Below are 18,203 nucleotides of genomic sequence, written 5' to 3'. Positions count from 1 at the left end.
CACCTCAAACTCTTGCTCAGCTATGACACTTCTATGGAGGTAAGGGAAGGAGTACAGGTTGTTTGGTCTAATGGAATTCTGTAGACAGAAGAGGCTCCACTCATGGGGCATGTGGACAGAGGTTTCTGCCTGACATGAGGGTCTCAGGACTTGACCTCATGGAGAAGAAAGGACAGCAATGAACATCTCCCATGACAATGTTATCGAACACTTCAATAGCTACATTTTTCCTTACAGAAACCAAGAGTTAATGGGATCAGCAAATACCAGTACCTCCTCCACAGGTGGCTGAGCAAGGAAAGAAATCCGTCTCCCTCCATCGATGGATGATAGGCTGGTAGAAGATGAACTGGACCGTACTGTCTGCGGGCCCCGAGTTACGGATCTGCAGGAGACAAGAGGAAAGGGGAGGAAGTAGGGTGACCATGGGGTGCCCTCTGGGTCCCTTGAAATTTTGAACCAGGTGGGATAGCTTATAGCTGGGGATGTTAACTGTATCAGAAGAGATGTGGCAATTTAACCAGAAAGTGGTCCTTGCATACCATCACTATGGCTACCCCATCTCTCTCCTGTTGCTGTAGAGCAAGAGAGAGCCATGTCTCAATTTTTAATTCCAGTAGAATTTTATTCCAAGTGACCTATTCCCATTTTCTTCTCTATTCCCACCATCGCAAAGATGACAGATAAAGTTGTGGGGATTTTTCAGTGAAGTTTTAGAAATCAGCCGTTAAAAAAATCATACATGTCATACATTGCAGGAAATGAAAGATACAACATTTGGTTAAGCGAAAAAAGAACGAAGCAGTTCTCCCACTTAGAAGCATACATGGGAATTCCTAGTGATTTACTCATTCATATATTTTAGTGTGCAAAATTACCACCTGAAAAACACTAACATAAGAAATTTATTTTCGTGTAAAATTGCGCTTATTTAGGGTAAGTTGATGGATTTGACTTCTTTTTCTTCTTCTTTTTTTAATAGATAGCCTTATGTGGTAGTTACATAATCTGGTGGCAATTTGGGACTTGATAGGATTAAGAGTGGGGTGGAGTCTAGCCTGTCAATCAGGTCATAGCCAATGAGGCCTCTGTGTGGGCCTAGCCTTCTCCTGAGAATTCTGGAACTTCTGTACTTTTCCTCCTTGGAGATGGGGGATGCCATCACCTCCCCCTGCCCCCTCTCTGCTCACTCCTGGGAGACATTGCAGCTGACAATACACATGGAACTACCCTAGTTCCCTGAGCTGGAGAAGTCACATGGACCTACCCTGATGCAACCAGACCTCTGAAGCCAGAGAAGCCACATAGAGACCCCTGCCAGCGCTGGGATGCTTACAACACCACTGGATCCAAAGACTTTCTATTATTAACTGGCCTGTGATGGTCCTGCATTTGGCATCATTGCATGTGTTTCATGAGTCTGAAGAGGAATTTATAGATTGGTATCAGACATATGGTCTAATATCAGACTTATGGGCTTGGGCTGGGCTGGGTTGGGATACTTTCTTAATGTACAATTACCCTTTATATAAAGCTGTCTCTTATACACATGTGTGTCTGTGAATTTGTTTATCTAGTCTACCCAGACTAACACACCTTACTTTTCTGCTACTGAGTTTCACCATCAGATCAAACACTTTGGATGCTACTGCATTTAAGAAGCAGTGTAAACACTGAAGATGCAGAGAGAAAATGGGATCATTACAGAAACAGGGCCAATAGATCCCAAGTCAATTGTGATTGTGGCTGATACTCACAATGTGGGTGGTTCAAACCCACCAGTCTCTCTTCAGGAGGAAAATGGAAATTTTGACAGAAGCAGAAAGCCTCAATCTCAGAAACCCAAAGGAGCGGTTCTTCTCTGTCCTATAGGGGGAGTTGGAATTGACTCGGTGGCAATGGGTTATTTGTTCTTGGTAGAAATCCTAGGTCAAGGTGCCCTGATGGTGCAAAGGTTAAGTGGGAAGCAGAAGATTGGCAGTTCAAACCCACTCAGCAGCTCTATTGGGGAAAGCAATGTTGATTGGTTCTGGGAACCATGAGAGCCAAGAAAACACTATTGGAGAGTTCTACTGTTTCACATGGGGTCAAAAATCGACTTGCTGGCACCTAACAATCACCCAAGGTCAGCATTTGAAGTTTGGATGAGAAGATGGGAATGCTCCTTAGACAGTCCAGGAGAGCTGGACAAGAGAAGAAAAAAGGAAGGGAGAAGAGTGAACAATGCCATGCTAGCGTAGGATCTCAGTCCTTTCTAATTAGAACATGTGGAGGTATAAATTTTCTACCTTAAAACAATACAGTCTTTCACAAAACGGGGCCTATTCCTACTGACACCTATTTCTCCACCTGTGCGTCAATACAATACACCTAATTGCTTGCTTAGGGATGCTATAGTAATCACATTCGCTGGGAAACTTTTTAGCCCTCAGCCTATCGCTTTCCTGGGATGCGCGGTTATCTTGCTCCGAAATGTAAGAGGGCTTTCATTGGGGCAACAGCAACAACAAATCCCAAACTCATCGCCATTGGCTTGATACAGACTCACAGTGACCTCTCTGGGTTTCCAAAACTGCAACTGTTTTACAGGAGTAGAAAGCCCCATTTTTCTTCGGTAGAGCTGCTGGTGGCATGTGGATCACAGCCCACCGAGTAGTCATTATGCCACCAGATCTCCTTTCATTGGAATGAACTCCATGAAAACAGGAGAAGAAAGAGCTCGAGATGGCAGGGTCTACAGGGGTCCTCTCTGGGATAAGGTCCTGGGGAAGTGGGAAGGAGAGGCAGAGATTCTCCGTGTCAAAGTCAGGAGGAGATAAGAGTACATTCTGAAAGCCTGGTTCTGGAATGTCTGTTCATAATCTGCCTCATCTTCAGGTCTGGCGAATAAGGCAAAAAAATGTGGCAAGTCCTTTTCTCAGTTTGTTGGAAATTAAGAATAAGAATAACATGTCCTAGGTGGGAGGAAAGAATGATAGGATGCTTTGTTAGTAAGAGAGAAGTTTTGTAAACACCTGCTGATGAAAGAAAAAAAAAGACCAAAACACACAAAGTAACTTAAAAAGAATATTGTTCTTAATGAGGTTCGTGCAAATGATGCATAATGATCATAGCTATCGAGGCTGCAAATTGCATTAGGATCCCCAGTGGCATGGTGGTTAAAGTGCTCGGCAGCTAACTGAAAGGTCAGAGGTTCATATCCACCAATTGCTCTCCGGGAGAAAGATGTGGAAGTCTGATTCTAAAAGGTCACATCTTTGGAAATCCTCTGGGGGGCAGTTCCACACTCTCCTATGAGGCAGAATCGACTTAAAAACATTGTGTGTGATTTGATTTCTGACAGACTTCCATTTGGAAACAGACTGTAAATGAGCAATGTATTTTTGATAAAAATCAATCAAGAGGGATGCTTATCTCTGTCCATATAATTTTGCTGTTCCTCTTTTATATCATAGGGTCATTAGGATTTTGAATTAGCAGAGGTTAAGATTTATAACACATCACAAACCGGAGGATAATTACATCAGACCATGAAACGGAGAACAATCGCGTGATACTGGGATTCACAGTCTAGCCAATTCCCACATTTTTCAGAGACAAAGTTCAATTCGTGACACATTCAAGCAGTTACTGAATAAATGAAGGGGTGAATGAGCTAACAAGGGAGCCATGCACTGGCCATGATCCTCGTAAGTACTTCTCGAATTGCAAGCTACTCTTTGTGATGATTTTTTAGAATGGTTGTCTTGCTTTTTGTGTACACCTACTAGTTTTCTTGACGTCATTCGTACTTATTTTCACCAACTTCATGGAAAACAGAAGTTTCATGAACAAACAAACCCTCACCCACAGTTACTTCCTTTCCCTATTTTTCACATTCCGTTGCTGCATCTTGAGCAGGAGGATATAGTAGAAAGGGCTTGTAAAAACACCAGCTATTACTAGAATTAAACACAGCCAAGCAAATATCTGCTCATTTGGTAAGTTGGAAATGCTAAAATCAGGGAGTATCCTCAAACTTGTTGCAAGTCCATCGCAATGGCGAGCGACCCCGTAAGACAGGGTAGAGTGGTCCCCGTGGGTCTCCAAAGCTGTCCAGGTTCCAAGAGCAGAACATCTCATCTTCTCCCCACGGGGGTGGTGGGGTGGTGGTGGTGCAGTGGTGGTGGTGCTTTCGAACTGCTGACCGTGCGGTGAGCAGCCCAACCTGGAACTCACCACACGGCCTGGGAGTGTGCAATAAAAATGAATGATAACTTGTCAGCATCAGTGTTGCTCTCAGACCTATCACTGAGGCTCCAGTCCTCTGAGCATGCCACACCTCAATACCGGAAGAAGCTGCACTTGCCCATAGGCCCCTGGCTTAGGTCTCCATGAGAAAGTGGTTGCGCCTCAAGCTTCCCCCTCCTTGACTACAATGATAGGTCACAGATGCCTCTCTGAGAATACTCTGTTGGACATCAGGGATGGAATGCAGAAGGTATACAGTATTGAGGTAGTTAGTTTATTGTGCCAACCTGGCCGATAAACACATGTGTGATTAACTGAAGGGCGGAGGCATAAATGGCTCGGTGAGCCTCACCTTTCTAGTTCTCGGGTCTCTTGCTTTCTGATGGTCGGACCAGGGTGCAGCTGCCTTAGCCAATACCCCGCTTCAACTGACAGGCTCACTGCCTGCAAGACACCCCTGAGGAGAAGCCGCATGTACCTACCCCGATGCAGCCCTGGGTGCTGGAGCAGCCATGTGGAGACCCCTGCCAGCGCCAAGATGCTTACACGCTCACTGATTCAGCTTTCCTCCTGCAGTCGGTGTCATTGTGTGTGTTTTGTGAGATGAAGGAGGACTTTGTGGATTGGTGTTGGACATATGGGTTAATGTTGGACTTGTGGGCTTGGACAGCACTGGGTTGGGATGTTTTCTTGATGCACACTTAACTTTTATATAGAACTTTCTCTTATACATGAGTTTCTGTGGACTTGTTTCTCTAAAGTACCCAGACTAGCACAAGTATACATCAGGAAGGAGATGCTGAGGGGGAGAGCAGACCTGAGTCTCCAGTGCTGAGGGGAAGAACCCGAATGGCCAATGACAGCCAGGTGGGGCCAGGACAGGGAAGGGGTTCTACCACTCTCAGAGGTGGAAGAAAGGGGCTCAACTCACTGCCAACGAATTGATGGCCAATCATAGTGACACCATAGGACACGGAAGGACTGCTCCTGGTTGTTTCTGAGACTAACTGTTACGAGAGTAGAAAGCTCTTTCTCCTAAAGAGCAGCCGGTGGTTTTGAACTGCAGACCTTGCAGATTGCAGTCCAATGCATAGCCGCCATGCCACTAGGGGAAGAAAAGCGAGGACTCTGTTATTTGACTCTGTCTGAACTTCTGTGGTGCAGTTGGCAGAACAATCTGTGACGGAAAGCCAGTAAGAAATGCTAAATGTCGGTTTAGCTCAGTTAGACCTGCTGGAACCTAGTAACAAACAGAGGCTTGTTCATTGGGTGGTGGCCGGGGAGAAGCTTGCCATCTTTGGAAGTTGAGTAGTAAGGAATCACTGTCTGCGCTTCCTATTTCTATTTCTCTCCACTCTCCACCCCCCTGCCCTAAAGCTGATGGAAGCTTTTCCTTCCAAGAATGTTTGGCTGCAGACAATGACTTCTCATTTGTGGAGCAGTGATTGACTGGCATGGGGAGTGAACTAGAAACATGCTGGGTGGCAGGCTGAAACCAACCTGGAATTCACCATTTGCCAAGCTCAGCCTGCACTGGAGAAAATCAATTACTGCAAGATTTGTAAGTTGCCCAAGTTTCACAAAGGTTTTACTAATCTCATTGGCCCCTAGCGAGTCTCTATGGCATACCCCCTGCTCAGTTTCTTTCGGCATCAGTTGCGTAGTGCAACACACTGCTGGTTCAAAAATGTCTGGCCCGGGTCTGATCTGCCAAACGGCACTGTCACTCAGGAGAGGGCGGATGCCATATTGAATAGTGTAGCTGTCTCAGCCATCAAGCACAGGGCAGAGCACCTTCTTCAAGGGCGATGCACATGGACTTCCCATAAATGTGCTCATTGAGCTCAGCTCCCCCAGCTTCATGGATAAAATTTTCCTCCAGGGTTTCTCCTGTTATTATCTATTAGGATAAGAAACGTTTTTTTGGTGACAAATTATGTACAAGGTTCTTCAGGGATTCACATGAGTCGGGATTGACAAACTGGCAGCTGGTTTGGGTGTTAGTAGAACTGAGACTGATCCTCTTCTATGTGTGAAGCTCACTCTTTTATTGGGGCTGCCGCTACCGAGGAGGTGCACGTGGTGTGATACGGGGGAAGGGGATACCAAGCCAGGCAGTCATTCACTCAATAGCCCAGTCACTCCTAATGACCAGCGTGCTGACAAATGCCGCAGCCAGACTGCTCTTACATGCGTTTGTCTCACTAGCGTTGGGTCATCAGGTGCCTGTGAGTTGTTGACGTGTAGCAACACATGTGATGAGTGAAACGTTGACATCGGGTTCGGTTTTTTAGGCTGTCATCTTTATGGGGCAGGTCGCCAGTGCTTTCTCCTGGAGTTGTTGAGTGTGTCTGAACTGCTGACCATTCTGCTTGCAAGCAAGCACTTAACCATTGTGCCTCCTGAACTTTCTTAAGAGCTGGAGCAAGATCAAGTTGTTTCCTAGGTATCAAACCCTCTCACTGCTATACACTCAGGTACAGCTCTTAGCGACTCTGCAGGACAGAGGAGAGAACTCTCAGGCCGGAGAGCTCTGGGTTTCTGAGACTTCATATCTTAATGGGATATTTCTCCCACACAGCAGCTGGTGGTTTTGAACCTAGAGCCTTGTGGTTAGCAGCCCGATGCGTAACCTACTATGCTACCCGAATGCCTTTCTTAGGAACACAGGTTTTAAAATAATCATTCTCTGATCTTCTTCTAAGAAGCCGCTTTCTGCCAATTTGCAGATGGAGTGTTAAGACTAGTCTGACTGGGGCTACACCATTTCAGAGACATGCAAAGTAAGCAATGTGGGTCCATGAATTTCTCGTCACGTCGGCTCATAGGATCTTTTACAACTATTGTATGAGAGAGGGGTTATTACCATTTTACAGAGCATTGACCAGGCTCAGGAAAGTGAAGCAATACAATCCAATACAATGTCACACAGTAGTACGCAGGGTAATATAACAAATCCCAGAATGCCTAGTTCTCTACTACACACTACATTGCCATTGCCAAAAATGTCGCTACAGCCAATATATTAAGTCTGAATTTTTGGGATGAATACTCTTTTAACAAATAGGATAAAAACTTAGTCCCGTTTTAAAGATGGCCAGGAAAGGGGATTTCAGAACACTATCCAGGAACCAGTGTCAACAGATGGCAATTTTTTATGTTAACAAATTTGTATTTTAGTCAAAACAAACAAAGTGGAGGTAAGGGGGTATGCAAGATCAAGAGGGAAGTTGTGATTTGAGAAGACCCATTCTGACAATGGATCAGGGGCCAGAAACCAAAGCCAGAGTTCACTGTGATGAATTAAGGTGCAGAAATATGAAGCTTTAAACAAAGACAGTGGCGCCAAGAACACGGAAAGAGAACATCTCGGGAGAAGAGAAGTCGAACTGGAAAAGGGGTAGAAATGATTTTTAGTGGAATATTTTCTTGTGCTTCAGTGAGGCGAGAGTTTACACAGTAAATTAGCTTCCACTTAACACTTCGGGTCCATATTATTCTGTGTAATTGATTGCAATTTCACAATGTGTCAGCATCCTCTTTATTTCCATTCGTTTCCCTTCCTCTAGCTTCTCTGTCCTGACTTATTGCTTCATCGTTACTTTCGGGGAAACGGGGACCACTGGATGGCATACCTGTTTAAGGGAGCACATGCCTCACAGTTTATATTGCCTCTTTTATAAACCAACCTAATTTCTTTTGCTGAAAGAAGACCTCCGGTGTGACCTCAGTCCCAAGTTCAAAGGGGATTGTATGGCGATAGTGTCAGGGGTCCTCTAGGCCTTGTTACTGCAGTCAGGCTAGCCTTTCAGGAACTCTATTTTTGTTCTACATTGTTCTCCCATTCTCTTAGGGAATTTCCCAGGAGTCTTTGGTCAGAATGGTAGACAGTGGTAGCCAGGTACGACTTAGGTCAGCTGCAGGCTAGAGGCGGCCATGGTCCGCGGGGCCTGTTAGACATGGAGACTAATTTCACCTCAGAGTCTGTACTTTCCCTTCATGTTCCTTCGCTCCAGACAGGAAAAGACCATTTGAGACGGCCCCTTGAAAACGCCTCAGGCACCAGACCCTACTCACTGAGCTAGCATCATGGACACTATCTTTATGAACGACATCATGCCAGTTGACTGAGTTTCCCCCATAGGAACTGAAGCTCATCAACCCAATCTCACAGGAGATTCTGTGTTCAGGAGACTCTATAACTCTGTCTCCCAGGTACTTTATTGTATATGAATATACGTGTATCACATAGAACTGTCCCTCTGGGTTTCTGAGACTGTAACTCTTTACAGAATAGAAAGCCTTAGTTCTTACCCAAGGAGGAGGGGCTGGTGGTTTTGAACTGCTTACCTTGTGGTTAGCAGCCCACTCCATTAACCATTATGCCACCGGGGCCTTTTGCAAAATTTTATGTGCTATAATATTTGCCATAACAGACCTTTATTCATGTGATAGCTGACATAATATCTGCCTAAGAGCATCAAAATAGGGGAAAATGAGTGTGAATCGGAGGTGTGTGAAGGGCCATTTTGATAGTGCATTTTTCTATGAGCCAAGAAATATGGACAAGAAAGTAGGTTTTGGAGAGCTTCACAAATTCAATGTTGGATACACTGGGCTCGTTGTGCCTATGGGACATGCCCGTGGTGATGTGCAGATGGCAGCTGGATCTATGAAATATCTTTGACATTGCTATGAACTATTCCAACATGAATAATATTCCTAAGTCAAAATGTGTGTTTTCAGTATGTTAGGCACCCTGGGAGGGGTATTAACTCTTGCAAGGCCGCTAGGGAAATGACTACAGTATAAATGGTCCGCTGGCCTCTAAGAGCTTGGAGAAACAAAGGCAACCTCAACTCTTTACTTGACTTGCCTAAGTGCAATTACCACACCAGCCACAGCATCGTTGTTACTGTGAGCGATCTCTGCTGGCTTTAAGCGTCTTGTTCTCACAACGTGCATGTGGCTGGCATCTGGGCCGGATTAAAAAGAACCAGCATGCCGAGGAAGACAGAGGACAGGACTCTGGAACACTCTTTGCATCTAACCTCACTGCCTATTATATTTTCCTATAGGCATTCTTGCTTCCAGCTGCCACGGGGTCATCAAGCATTAGCTTAAATCAAATGTCCTTTGGCTCTAGATCCCACGATGAAAAAATTTATGGAGTCCTGGACCCATGACGAGTTTTACAGCTTTACAGCTGAAATCCTTCAGGTCCTTCTGACCTACCGGAGGAGGGGAAAATGTTTTACTTTATTGTGATTTCTAAATGCTCTCCTAGTGTGTGCATTTTTCCTATAGAATATGTATGTTGCTTCCAGCAAGATGTTTTCTATTACCGAGAAGAATAAGGAAGCTCTGATGGAAGGTAACAATGTCTTCCTTCTGCCAGGACAACAGAAAACAGAGCGTACAATGGAAGCATCATGCCCTGACCAAGTCTACAGCTCGTCAGACTTGTTTTCTCTTGTACTGAGGACACTCGATACGAGCCAGTAACTACATCCCACCAAGCTTTATAAATACTTTGTATCTGCCAGCGAGTAATATGTTGGCTTTTGAGTAGTCTTTTTATTAAGTAACATGTACATTTCCTTAGACATTAAAATATCAGATACTCATGTAAAGTCCAGCCTGTAGCTAGCTCCACACCCGCGAATGAAACCCTTTCCGGGAGAACAGGCTTTCCAAACCTCTGTCAAGATCGAAGGCAGCTCTCTTATCAAGAGATTATAAATAACACCAATTTGGATCAAAAGTACAGTACCCAAGTGGGCTCACCTTGACAATAAAGTCTGCTGTGAGGGGTCCAGCCATTCTCAATATCTCTTTGTCGGGAAATTTCTGGAAGTCCACACTAGAATTGTCCACCAAAAAGGTGCCTGTGGCGCTGAGACTGCTTTCACCTTTGACCCCCTGCAGGGTTTTGGTTTCCAGATCTACACAAGCAAACACAAGAAGTGGAAAGAAAAGGTGTTCCCAGAACGAACACAGACCACATGCAGCACATTCCATGCAACCAAGTCGGGAGGCATCATTGTTTAAATGACTAACACAACTGAAATTCAGAGATCAACAAAATGTATAGGTACCTCTGGATCACATAGAAGGTTAAGCTATAAATGAGAAAATAAAATTAAATTAACAAGGCTCCCTGTCAAACCTTTGGGTACCATGCTTTCCGAGAACACCATTCCTTTGGCTCGGCCAGGGCTCGCACACATCGTGTTGATTTTAGACATTATGGACCTCTGCTGAGAATATCCTCCAAAGTGCGTTGTGGCCCAGGAGGTCCGGTGTGCGCATCTGAGTTCCCTTAGGCCCTGCCTGCCTTTGGTTACTGCATGTATGCTATTGATCAAAATAAAGAAGCTCTAGATATATAAAGACAGCCCCATTCTCTTAGGCTCTCCTTTTCCTCTTAATACCTTTTTAACACTTCATTCAGCTCTGTACATGTACATGCTTGATCATGCCTCCTACACGCGTACTAATGTTTACATAAAGACGCTACTGAGGCTTAGAGACAGCACTCTCTTTCAGCCTGAAACAAATCCTCTTAGTCCTTTCTTTCGGTTTTAATCCTTTTTGAAAAACTTAATTCAGTATTGTACTCATATAGGATGCGCTCCATGTATTTAAGATAGAAGGAAAAACTTCTTGATAATTGGTGCCTTAAAACCTGAATTTGACCAATGACGAACCTGATGAAGCATCTTTTATTGTAGGAAATCCAAACACGCTGGGCAAGATGGTAATTGTGATGTGGGTTTCAGAGGAAATTGTGCTGAGCTCTCAGGTGACAGGGGAGCGATTTAGAATAACTGCCCCTATCTCAAGGCAATAGGAGCCCTGGAGGCATAGTGGTCACACACTGGGCTGCTAACTGCAAGGTCAGCAGTTCAAAACTACCAGCTGTTCTTCAGGAGAAAGACAGGACTTTCTATTCTTATCATGAGCTCCCGTCTCAGGAACTCAAAGGGCCAGTTTTACCCTGTCCGGGAGGGTCACTATGAGTTAGCATCGACTTAATGTAGAGAGTTTGTTTGTTTGTTTGTTTTTATTTTGATATCCAGATGGATAGATGGTCTGACTACTGGTGGGTCTTCAGAAGGTAGATGGGGCACCTGGATGGACCTCTGAGTTTCCTACTCCAGCTTCATCAGAATAGCTCCCCTCAGAATAGGTCTTGCACCACTCCCCTGTCCCCAAGGGCCACGCAAGGCCCAGGAAGTCACCAAGACCAACTGGCCTCACATCCTCATGAAAGAGAAGCAGGCTCAGTCACCCCAGTAGGGGTGAGCTCATGAAATGTTTGACCACTATAGCACATGAATGTTGATATAAAGATCCAAAGAGATCTGGACCAAAAAAATGGTTCCCCACTCCTGATGCCAAAGATCATAAGGACCAGCAAAGGGCGTCATGGAGGGAAGAAGTCATCGTATCAGACCAAAGCAGCAATGCTGGGTCTCCTCCTAGCCCCCATTCACCAAGACCCTCCTGCCTTCCAGGACATAGGTTAACTTAGGTCTGGAAGATTCTAAGGGCCGAGGCCTTAGCATCTGGCTCAATTCTATCTCTACTCTACCAGTTGTCCTTCTCAAGGTCTCTCTCATTAAACATGAGTGGGTGCAGGACCCAACTGCCTACTCATGCTGAGTTTGACTCTCAAAGTGAAAGTTGGCCTTCTAGTAGACTCGCTTCTGGGCAGGAAAGACAGAAGAAATGGAGGAGAAACAGCGGCATTTACCCCCATCGTCATTTTGCTGAGTCCTATTCCAAGAACGAGGACATACACACAAATCTGTGGCTGCGCAGATGCCATCAACAGCACAGTTGTTCTAAGAAAGCAAGCAGACACGATTGCTTTGTATTCGTTTTGAATGCCGCTTGCAGGTTTACCATCCTTGGACAATTAAACAAACCAGTTCAATTTCTCAGTTTCCTTGTGATTCCCACAATGAGGAGAGCTGAGTGACTCATGTCGTCATTGAGAAAAATGACATTTCCCCTCAGTGCTCTGCCTTTGGGGTTTTCTTTCCGCAGCGAGTGAGTGGTCAGTCCCCCCATGGTGATGACCCTGGCCCGGAAACTTTAGTTTAGCTTATCGCTGCGCAGACAAACACTGTGTGTGAGTCGGGCCGTGCGTCAGCAGTTAGATCCGTCCCATTCTCCAAGGAACACGTGAATCATGGACTGGCAAGCATGCATGCGCACACATCAGCCTTTGGCGTGTGACTACTATATTTCATAGGCTTGCTGGGGACTAGAAAGAAGGAGAAGCCATAGAAGGCGACTTATCAGCCTCTGCCGACTTTGCTTTAACTGTACCTTCCCTTCATTCCCATGACCCCTCCCGCCCTCCCTCTGCCATGCGCTGCTTTTAGTTCTCGTCTATCTAAAATTAGCTTGTCCAGGCTGCGCTCTGTCTTCCCTGTGCTTGTCTTCAGAACATGATTTTATTCACATGCCCAGTGCCAAAAGATAAAGTTCGCTACTCAAATGGGCTTCCCAGGCGTGTGTGTGGGAAGACAGGAAACCAACCAACCAACCCAAACCAGGACTCTCCCAGGGCCTTGAAGCAACATTGAACCCATCACTTTGGAGGCGATGAGAGAAGTCCCAGGACCAAGTGAGGTGAAGACTCTTGGTGAAACTGAACTCAAAGAAAATGCTAACATCACCTCTCCCACCTCCTTCCAGGTTTATAGCCTATAGTTTTCTGCTTGTAACATAGAAGTCTACATCCAGAGAACACTAAACAATAAGAACAAACGCTGTCACTGTGCCTTGATAGCTTGGCACACCTGATGGTCTCAAGTCTTACACGAAAGCACACACGCTCTGGTGAAGCCGTGGTACTCTTTCATCCCAACAGCTTTCTTTCAGCCAGTGGTTCTCAACTTGTGGGTCGTGACCCCTTTGGGGGGTCGAAAGATCCTTTCACAGGGGTCGTCCGATTCATAGCAGTAGCAAACGGACAATGATGAAGTAGCAATGAAAATAATTTTATGGTTGGGGGTCACGACAACATGAGGAACTGCATGAAAGAGTCACAGCATTAGGAAGGTTGAGAACCACTGCTGTAAGCGATCAGGCCTCCCGCATTGTCTGTCATACATGGATCATGTAAATATACGATAGTGGTTTTCTTCAAATGGCACCATTTTATAACTACTTGGTGTGTCCAGGTTCCCCTGAGTTGGTGAAGTAATAGGACCGAAGAGAAGGAAGAAAAAGAGAAGGAATGCAGGAGAGGGAGGCTGGAAAGAAGGGAAAATGGAGAGAAGAGATGAGAAAGTTGCTGTGCTTGATTGGAGGCCAAGGAGAGAGAGAATGAGCAATAACACCTACAGAAGCCCTAGCATGCGCTTCGCCTGAGAGCCTCCTGAGAGCATCTCTTCCCTATTTTTCCAGGATATCTGTAGAGAGAACGATCACAGAGGTCTCTGTCATTTTATTAGGCGGTTGAAAGTTAGACATTAGTGCTCAGAAGACCACAGTATGATAGAGTAAGAAATCCTGTGTTTTCACCTCCTGCGGGACAAGACATAAATAATGATGAGCAAGAGTTCCAGTCCTCGGGGGAAACAACTGGATCTACTTACATAAGTGATCAGGTCCTTTCAAAACAAGCCGGACATGTCTACTTCCATAGGGGACGGCCACCACAGTGTCATCTACTAGAGAGGAAAAAAAGGCGCATCCTTAAAAGCACATCATGTGAAACAAACACGCATACAATTGCTTTTCTTTTTTAAAGTATTCGAAAGGTGGAAGTCAACATTTGGAAATAAAAATGTTCCACTTTCCTCAAAATAAGACATGCCAAAAGAGTTGGTCAGTAGTTAAATTCATTGGAGAGTTGTACTTTCAAAAAAAAAATACCAACTTGTTTTCCGTTTGAATTATTGAAACATGGATTTGTCAATTTCCATTTCAAAAACTGGTCTTATATTGCCAAATTTCTCTGGAATAGGGCAAATGTATTACATTAGGAAAGAAAAAGAACTTCTAAGGTGCAGAGGGTGAATTAGTAATCTCACAATCTGGGCTCTTTGCTGGCAGGCATCATCATGGGTGAACAGGAGAGCGAAAAGGAGGACCCACAGATTTGTTTTTGTTCTTTCAGGCTCTCAAAGTAGACAAGCATGCCTCCCGGTTCTTTGATATTCTGCATACAACCTACTCCGTACTCTCCCCATAGTAAGACTCCATGAAGGTTACTAACCTTTCTCACATCCCTTTTCTTTGTGGCACAGAAGGAATTTGGCTGAGATACAGGTCACAGGCAAGCACAACACTTTCCATCCTACATTTCTCTGCAGGACACTCCAAACCCACATTCAAAACCAAAACCAACCCCAAACGGGCGTGCCCCATGCTCCCCAGCGCATCAGGATCCTCATTATTTAGAACTCCATTTGTTGTTGTTTTTAAAATCATTTTATTGGGGGCTTGCACAACTCTCATCACAATCCATGCATCCATCCATTGTGTCAAGCACTTTTGTACTGGCATCATCATTCTCAAAACATTTGCTTTCTACTTGAGCCCCTGGCATCAGCTTCCTTTTCCCCCCTTACTCCCCGCCCCCTCATTCATGAACACTTGATAATTTATAAATTACTATTTTTGTCATATCTTACACTCTCCAATGTCTCCCTTCATCCATTTTTCTGTTGTCTGTACCCCAGGGAGAAGGTTATATGTAGATCCTTGTAATCAGTTCTTCCTTTCTACCCTACCTTTCCTCCAACCTCCGGTTTCACCACTCTCACCACTGGTCCTGAAGGGATCATCTGTCCTGGATTCCCCGTGTTTCCACATCCTAGCTGTACCAGTGTCCATCCTCTGGTCTAACCAGATTTGTAAGGCAGAATTGGGATCATGATAGTGGGGGGGGGGGGGAGCATTTAAGAACTAGAGGAAAGTTGTATGTTTCATCATTGCTATACTGCACACTGACTGGCTCGTCTCCTCCCCATGACCCTTCTGTAAGGAGATGTCCAGTTGCCTACAGATGGGCTTTGGGTCCCCAATCTGCACTCCCCGTCCTTCACAATGATACGGTTCTTTTGTAGAACTTCATTTGTGATGATTCATGGTCTGACAAACAATCTTAAATTTCAGAGTTTCACCTAAACCCAAATTAAATCAGTTGGTGCACCATTTAATTCTCCATCCAAACCTTGAGAATTAGAAAGAGAGGATGATTTTATCCCTCTTAAGTAGCCAATAAATTAAGACTGAGAAATATAACAACTAGTCCAAAGTCCCATGGAAAGGAGAGCCCCCCAGAAGACAAGGAAAAGGCCGACGCACTTAACCTCCTCAGCCTGCTCAGACTCGGTGTGAGAATTCTTGCTCACGTACACCTTTCCTCTCAAATACATTATTATTTGGTCCCTGGACGATTTTAAAGAAAATAAAACTGTTATTCAATTCTTTTGAAACAGCATCTTCTTCCTGTGATTAAAAAAAAAAATCCCCACACTCCCTGCTATCTGAATGAGTCCATTCCGATTCATAGTGAACCTGGCGAACAGGGTGGAAGTGAGTTTCTGAGACTGTAACTTTTACCGGAGTAGAAAGCCTCCCGCGTGTTTTCCTTTTTCCTGCTGGTTTTGAACTATTGACCCTGCGTTTAGAAACCCAACGCAGAACCCCTCAGCCACCAGGCTCCTAGCCTGTCGTTAAGTTACACAATCTCAAAATTTAGGAACTTCTCAGATTTGTTTTTAAAACAAGGACAATACTTAATCTGATGCTATCACTAAAAATAGAAATACATAAATGGATAACCTATAGCCCAATAGGTCTTTTGTAAATATAATTGTCTTCCTTTAATTCCAAACCTCCTCATCAGGACCAGGGCTGAGAGACAGTTTATTTTAGTAGTTTTTTTTAAAACACTCCCAGCCCCCAGGCACAATACCTGTCAAATTAGAAAGGGGAATCCTATGCTCCCAATTCCTTCCTAGATGAAGTTACATTTATCCAGCTGTCTTTAGGAGGCAGCTTTGTGGAGAAACTCCATTATCCTTTCATTCTTATTTTTCCATGGATTTCTGAAGTCCCCTCAGAGTCTACTGACACAACAGCCAGGTAGCTGCTATGATAGTGTCTCATGTTGTTGAAGAAGAAAACAGAGGTGGAATATCAGAGAATCTGTGCCCTTTCGGAACCAAGTATCTAAAGGGAATAGAGAAAAGGCACAAAGAAATGTTAGGGCTGGGCTCACAGTACTTTAAATGCCTGGCGCAGAGAAAAGAATGAATGATTAAGCTTACAAAAGAAACACAGGGGGGGTGGAGACAATGGAGTTTCTAGAAATAGATCTTGTTTTCCCCACAGGTCAGATAAAGTGCAAGTCACAGGGAAGCTTTCTGTTCTCCCTGGCGGAGGGCCTCTGACCCTCTGCCTCCCTCCTGTTCTGTTGAGGATTGCCTCACCCCCCACACCCAGCAGTCCCTCTAGCTGAGGGTGGAGGCCAGCTGTTCAAAACCACCAACCGCTCAGTGGGAGAAAGAGGAGGCTGTCTGCACCTGTAAAGATTTAAAGTCTCGGGAGCCCACAGGAGCAGTCCAACTCTGTCCTACAGAGTGACTGTGAGTTGGAATCAACTCCGTGGCAATGAACTTGGCTTTGGTTGATGCCGTAATCCTGACAAGGGCAAGATGGTGGAGTGCACAAACCAAGCCAGAACAGGATGGCTTGCGAAGCCCCTATGTCCTTGCATCATCAGAGAAAACGGTTCCCATCACAACTCCTAGTTTTACAGGAAGCGATGCTGGGGGTTAAATATAGCACGGGGAGCAACGTAACGGGCAGGTTCTCTATTTTACAGATGAAAGAATCTGTCGTCTTACACACAGCTGATGCTGTTTAGGAGATGTAGAATGAGAGAGGGGCAAGGAGAATGAGAACGACTGGAGCAATTCTTAACACAGAGCATGAAGGTAGGAAGAGACGTGGACTATTCTCCCATCATTTTGAACAAGGACCATGGGTCCCTGGCAGGCCATGGATAAACGCTTGACTTTCCTACACACATACTGTGGGAGCCTGGCCTGGCGCTGGCCTCCAGGCTAAGGACTAAGAGGACCACGGAAGCACCAGCCCCGCCAGGTGGCTCCGGCATGCTAGCCCCTTAGGAGCTGTACACCAAACACCAGTTCACTCTGTGTAATTCGCTCCACCCCAACATGTTTGTTGACTCCAGGTATATTTTTATGATGGATTACTGATGTCATCTGATATACCTTGGACATGCGTCAAAATGGTGCCGGTAAAATTATAATAGACAAAATAGACCAAAAACTTAGATCTACTTTTCTGCATGTTGACAAAAATCCATTCTTTGAGTTAGCTAGGTATCGCTAGGTGTCTTATTGCGGAATCCACTCTCAGTGCTTCTTCAATTTGCCATCTATCACTGTGCCATGATGGCCGAGTAAGGCACGGAGGGCCTCTCAGGACACCGGAGCAATCCATTTTAACCCATGCCCTCTCGGCGATGGATTCAATCATTATGGCTGGCAAGCAGGTGACAGTCTCCTCTCCCGCTGTTTCACCCATGCCTCTGGGTGCCCTTTCCCACAAGCACACCCTGTTCTATGACTGCGAACCCACCCCACTCTCTTCTGGCTTTGTTGACTGAATCATGATGTCACTGTCCTGGATATATTTCTTGGTTATTAATCACTAATTCTAATAGATCTGCGTCACAGATCAGATAACTCCGTCTCTCTTAGCAACATAAACAAGATTCCCATGGGAATCATGAAATCCGGCATTTCCCTGATCTGAGTTGCAAATACTCTTTTTTAAGAAAATGATGCTGTAGAATTGTACCCAGATGATCTCCTTAAAATGCGCACTATCTATATTTTATTAATGTTCTTCTTATATAGAACATTATTATTATTAGTATTTGCTTGGCATAAGTGGATTTTCTGGGT

General features: G+C 44.9%; 1 protein-coding gene across 2 annotated transcripts in view; it reads right to left on the bottom strand.

Annotated features, from left to right (window-relative positions):
- The window catches only part of ADAMTSL1 (ADAMTS like 1), a 394,101-nt gene that overhangs the window by 218,831 nt on the left and 157,067 nt on the right, over positions 1-18,203 (bottom strand). Inside the window, exons 6-8 of one of the 2 annotated variants that reach the window (XM_075559969.1) lie at positions 13,848-13,919; positions 10,018-10,175; positions 274-385 (exon numbers count right to left, since the gene is read on the bottom strand). In XM_075559969.1, the coding sequence (XP_075416084.1) occupies positions 274-385; positions 10,018-10,175; positions 13,848-13,919 (342 nt within the window). Of the gene's footprint in view, positions 1-273; positions 386-10,017; positions 10,176-13,847; positions 13,923-18,203 lie in introns of both variants that reach the window. The other variant, XM_075559968.1, reaches the window with a different exon arrangement.

This window comes from Tenrec ecaudatus, chromosome 10 (assembly GCF_050624435.1).
Source record: "Tenrec ecaudatus isolate mTenEca1 chromosome 10, mTenEca1.hap1, whole genome shotgun sequence".
NCBI lineage: Eukaryota > Metazoa > Chordata > Mammalia > Afrosoricida > Tenrecidae > Tenrec > Tenrec ecaudatus.
The sequence above is the reverse complement of the archived record's forward strand: the minus strand, read 5'-3'. Positions and strand labels throughout refer to the sequence as shown.